The 5718-nt window shown below is 60.8% G+C and overlaps 1 protein-coding gene across 1 annotated transcript in view; it reads left to right on the top strand.

Moving 5' to 3' along the window:
* LOC104507588 (retinal homeobox protein Rx1) overlaps positions 1 to 4593 on the top strand; it is a 6165-nt gene extending 1572 nt beyond the window's left edge. The window contains exons 2-4 of the mRNA XM_010148918.1: positions 62 to 88; positions 2054 to 2304; positions 4129 to 4593. Of these exons, the coding sequence (XP_010147220.1) occupies positions 2062 to 2304; positions 4129 to 4572 (687 nt within the window). The 5' untranslated portion in view covers positions 62 to 88; positions 2054 to 2061 and the 3' untranslated portion in view covers positions 4573 to 4593. The remainder of the gene's footprint in view (positions 1 to 61; positions 89 to 2053; positions 2305 to 4128) is intronic.
* The last annotated feature ends 1125 nt before the right edge of the window (positions 4594 to 5718 follow it).

The raw sequence follows: 5718 nt of genomic DNA, 5'->3' as shown, positions 1-5718 counted from the left end.
TGTGCCCCAGGGTGTGCTCCAGGTGCTCTGGGTGCTCACCCCCTCTCCCCTCTCCTTGCAGGTGTGGAGCTGCGCAAATGAGAAGCGGGTGAGTGAGAGCAGAATGGTGGTGGGACACCCCATTCTCTCCCCATTTCCCCAGCCCCAGGACATGCCACAATGCTCACATGGTGACAACAGGGCCCCTGCTTCCCCCAGCACCCACTCACCCATGCTTCAGGGCACCACAGGGTGCAGCACCAGCACCCCTTGCCCTGGTTCATGGCTCCCCCCAGGTCACCCCAAGACTGCAGCCCCCCTGCAGCAGCAGGGCCAGGCCCAGAGCTGGACAAAGCCCCCAGGGCTACAGAACACCCCACGAAGGGCCAGGAGGCGACTTGGGGAGCCAGCAGCTCCCAAAGCCGCACACGCTGATGCCACACGCACACTGCACACACAGCACCTGCAACACGCACTGCAAACACCGTGCCCTGCGCACACTGTGGGCATGGCCCGTGGGCACGCACTGCCTGCATTTTACACGCTGCACCCCTGCCCTGCCCGTGCTGCACACCCAGAGTGCACGCTCTAAGCGTGCAGCAGAAAAGCCAGGCAGAGCACGGACAGACACAGGGCACACACGGCACGTCGGGTGTGCTGCACATGCTGGACACCTGCATGCGTAGCGTGCACAGCACTGCACGAGGCGTGTTGCATGCTCTGAACATGCCTGCACTGCACACACTATGCGCACAGCAGACAAAGGCAGAGCATGCACTCTGCATGCGCTGCGTACCCACAGATACTGTGCACAGATTCACGCTGTGCTCACACACTGCGCACACCCTGCACTCCTCGCACACGCTGAGCTGTGCATGCTGCACACGCACTGCATGCACTGCACACATCCACCCTGCATGCTGCAGGTGCAGACGTTGCACTGTGTGTGCTGCACGCACTGCACACAGGCACTGCACCCTGGGCACTGCACTGCGGGCATGTGGCACACACACACCCAGCCCCACACCGCACACACACTTCACGCATTCCCCCCGCACTGCATGCGTGCCCTCCCACGTCCTGCCACACGCACCCCCTGCGCCAGCACCCCGCACCATGCACATCCTTGTACGTGCAGACTGTCTGCTGCCCAGCACTGCTTGCACTGCCCTGCCCACTGCACACATGGGCACCCACCCTGCGTGCCGCACAGCCCCCCCACGTGCACGGCCTGAGCAACACCTGATGCCCACCCCTGCATGCCGCCCCCTCGGGACCCCCGTTTACTCCCTCCCAGTATTAACTGGTGTTCCTTCTCCCTCCCCACACCTGCTGTTCGCCGCATTTTTTGCTGGCAGGTCTGGGCCATGCAGCACCTTCCCCCTGCAGAAGTGCTCCAGGATTACAGCTTTCTGCCCCATTTACATGTTTGCCTACATCCTCATGGTAGAAAGGGACCTTTAATCCCCAGCAAATACTGCAGGAAGATTTCAGATGCCGGATAAAAAGCTTAAAGATGAAACGTTGCAAGGGTTGAAAACGCTTATAAGCGTGCAGGAAAAAAGTTATTAGCTGGGGGACGGGGCCAGGTTGCTCCAGCTGCCCATGGGGACCGACACTGGGTCCTACAGCGTTGTGGGGCCAGACTCGTAGCATATGGGGAAGAGAGGCTGGAGGAGGGGAGCTGAGCTGGAAGGAGGGAGCCAACTCAGGCTTGTTCCCTCCTTGCCACAGCAGGGGGGAAGTCAGGTCGGCTCTCAGTGACGCACTTTCATAAAATCCTCGACTTCAGGTGAAATTCGAGTTTGAGCTTTGGGCAGGCACATTGGCCTGGTCGCATCTCACCATGGAGCCAAGCGCAGGGGACCCAGGATGCTGTCCCCGGGACCCCAGACTAGTCCCTGGGATGCTGCAGCTCCAGGATAATGCTGTGGCAGAAGAGAGGATTATGCCTTTGCATAACCTGTTACTGGGCCTGCTCCATCCTCCCATCAGTCCATCCCTCCCCAGTCTGGGGTTGAATGGGGGGTCCGATGTCCCTGCACCCCAACTAACCTCCGTGGTCCCCTTGCAGGCACCACCATGTTCCTGAATAAGTGCGAGGGGGACCTGGGTGAGTTGCGGAAGCCGGGGGACAGTGAGGGCACCCCACCGGAGGCTGCCGAGGAGGAGCAGCCCAAGAAGAAGCACCGGAGGAACCGCACCACCTTCACCACCTACCAGCTGCACGAGCTGGAGCGCGCCTTCGAGAAGTCCCACTACCCTGACGTCTACAGCCGCGAGGAGCTGGCCATGAAGGTCAACCTGCCAGAGGTCCGCGTGCAGGTAGGGAGGATGCCTGGTGGCCCCAGCACACTGGACCTGTCCCCTGGGTAGTGGCAGAGGGAACACCCAGGGCTGGAGAGCTTTATTGTGTTCCCAGCTCTGCCAACACTGCTTCACTCCGTGCCTCAGTTTCCTCATTGCTCGGGGTGGGAGCGACATCTTCGCAGAGCTGGCTGCTCCTGCCAAAACCAGAGAGGGGATTTAATGGCTGAGCCTTGTTCCCCCATGAGGTCCCAGTTCAGCCACGTGCCAGAGGCTGTGTTTGGGCAGGGGGATGGGGTTCAGAAATTTTCTTCCCGTGTGGCTGCTCCCATCCCTCCAGCTGATCCCACAGGAAAGCAGGCAAACCTCAGCTGCTTGTGGCCACTTCCAGGTCTTTAAGCCCAGGAAAGCACAAGATCCTCACAGATTTGGGGATTTTAGGCTTGTTGGGGTGGGGCGGTTCCAAGGGGTGAGCAGGTATGGGGAGGTTTAATGCTGTGGGCTGCAGGAGAAGGCTCTGCGGGGGGGGGGAAGCTGCAGCTTGGGACTAACAGGGCAAGATCGGGGTGAGGGAAAGGGTCAGGGACTTGAAGAAGCAACAAACTCACTACAAAGCAAAGCAGTAATCCCCTCACAAATGAACTGAGTTTCCTAGGCCTCAGCCCCAGTCCCAGACAATGCAGCCTTTTTCTGAGGATGTCCAGACCGTAGGAACATCGTTGCCAAGCTCTCTGTGCAGCAACCAGTTTCATAAAATCATGGAATTGTTTAGGCTGGAAAAGACCCTTAAAATTATCAAGTCCGTCTGTTAACCAACACTGCCAAGTCCCTGAGCCATGTCCCTGAGCCTCAACTTTGTCCCTGAGCACATCCACACATCTCTCAAATCCTCATGGAACGGTGACTCCAGCACCTCACTGGGCAGCCCCTTCCAATGCCTGACAGCCCTTTCCATGAAGAAATTGTTCCTAATATCCAATCTGACCCTCCCCAGCACAACGTGAGGCTGTTTCCTCTTGTCCCGTCACTTGTCGCTTGGGAGAAGAGGCTGACCTTCCCCCCTCTGCCCCCTCCTTTCAGGGAGCTGTAGAGAGCGATCAGGTCTCCCCTGAGCCTCCTCTTCCCCAGGCTGAAGACCCTCAGCTCCCTCAGCTGCTCCGCACAGGAATTCTGCTCCAGACCCTTCCCAGCTCCACTGCTCTTCTCTGGACACAAAGCTTGCACCAGTATAGCCCAGCACCCACCAACAATTGTGACCAGCCCATGGGAGACATCCCTTTCTCATCCCAGCCATTCATCTTTACTCCCTCTCTGCGTCGCGGGGCAGACAGCCCGTGCCCCATGCTGACAGGGGCCCTGGGGACATGGGGACCAGCACTTTGATGGGCAGCTCCCATGGGGTGAAACATCACTGCTGGCCTCAGCTCGTTGGTCCCTCTCGTCCCTGTGGGGCTTTGGTGTAACTGTGGCAGTTCAGCTTCTAAAAGTTTTACCGAGAGGCTTTTGAATGGCAGACAATGTTACAGCGAGGACTGTGTGAGTGTCCAGACGGAGCATGTTCCCATGGCCTGCAGGGCAGGGGCTGCCTGGTGACAGCTCTCCTGACCACATCTGGGAGATACCCTCCGTCTCAGGGGTTTGAGGGAGGGTTTGGCAGAGGTGTGTGGTGTGCTGGGCACTGCAGGAGCCCTGTGGGGCACCCTACGTGGGATGGGATTCCCCATAGGGGACACTCCACTTGGAGCACCCCGAGTGAGGCACCCTGCATGGGACACGGCAGGGGGGGCATGCTGCAATGGGCGGCTGGGCATGGTGGGGCTAACTCTGGCTCTCCCCTCGCAGGTTTGGTTCCAGAACCGACGAGCCAAGTGGAGGCGGCAGGAGAAGATGGAGGCCAGCTCCATGAAGCTCCATGACACTCCTGTGCTGTCCTTCAACCGGCCCCCCATGACCCCCAACGTGGGGCCCATGAGCAACTCCCTCCCGCTCGATCCATGGCTGACGTCCCCCATCTCCAGCGCCACCACGGTCCACAGCATCCCTGGCTTCATGGGAGCCCCTCAGGCCCTGCAAACCCCCTACGGTGGGCACTCCTTCCTCAACACCCCCCCACCAATGGCGCAGGGCATGCAGCCCATGGCACCTGCACCCTACCAGTGTGGCACCACCTTTGTGGACAAGTACCCGCTGGAGGAGGTGGACCAGAGGAGCTCCAGTATCGCCTCACTCCGCATGAAAGCCAAGGAGCACATTCAGACCATTGACAAGACCTGGCAGCCCATTTGATGAACGCTCCCCTCCGGCCCCGCCGGCCCCTGGTTCCTGTCCCAGTGTCGGCTCAGCACCGGGGCAGGCGAGGGGGGTGACAGTGGGATGCTCCGCAGGACCAAAGCTGGGGCGGGGCAGGGATGCCAGGCTGCATCTTCCCCCCACTAAGCCAGCGCCATCAGCGACAGGGGAGTGAGCTGGGGCACCGGCAGACCCCGATGCGGGGGAGCACCCCAGCAGTCACCCGTGGCACCTCTGCCCTGCCAAGGCACCAGCCTGGTCTGAGGATCCAGCCAAGGCTCAGGCATCCGACCTGCCCCCGGTTGGACACCTTTCCCCACGTCCTTTCCTCTCCCCATTATTATTTTTTTTTTTAATGCTGCAGATTTGAACAAAACTGAAAAGCTCAGCTCTAGTTTCGTAGGGAGTACCTGGGGGGTTTCTAGCCATGTCGGGGCACAGTGCCAGCTGTGCCAGTAGATGTGTCGGCACCAGGAAGACGGTTGTATTGTGAGTAAAGAGATAAGCTGAACGGCTGCTGCGTGCTGGAGTCAGGTGCTGCTGGGGCCAGGCCCACCATGCTGTGCGTTAGCGGTGCCCCTCATTAGCGAGCTGGGGCTGCGGAGCCTCTACCAGGAAGGAGCTTTCCAGGGGATGTGGGAGCATCCTTCCCAGGCACCATCCCGACCCGCTCGCTTGGGCTGTTGCATGTAGGGCCGGATCCGGATCCAGACAGGACCCGGTTCCAGCCCCAGCGGCGGTCTCTGACCGGCTGTGCCTTCCCCAGCAGCCTGCCAAAGCGCATCTGCTTGGCTGTCCCTCGGGGGCTGCCTCAGCCACCCGCCCATCCGGCCACATGTTGGTGGCACAAAGCTGCAGGAGGGTGGGCAGCAGCGGGACGCTGCAGCCCCTGGGGTGGGACAGCCCTGGGGTCCCTGCGGCTGCACCAAGGCTGGCTTACCCCTTGCTGGCAGCTCCTGCCAGGTGGGAGCAGGGTGGCGGTGGCAAGGCTCCCCCCGTTCCCAGGGGTCCCCGGCGTGGCTTTGCAGCCCCGGGGGGACCCTATCCACCCACTGGGGCTCAGGGCAGTCAGCGTCACCAGCACCCTCACGGTGGCGGTGAGGGCCAGCACAGCTCGAGCAGAGATGGCTGAGCCTGTGGTGG

This window comes from Eurypyga helias, unplaced genomic scaffold (genome assembly GCF_000690775.1).
Source record: "Eurypyga helias isolate BGI_N326 unplaced genomic scaffold, ASM69077v1 scaffold14233, whole genome shotgun sequence".
In the NCBI taxonomy this organism is placed as follows: domain Eukaryota; kingdom Metazoa; phylum Chordata; class Aves; order Eurypygiformes; family Eurypygidae; genus Eurypyga; species Eurypyga helias.
This window is presented reverse-complemented; position numbering and strand designations above follow the sequence as displayed.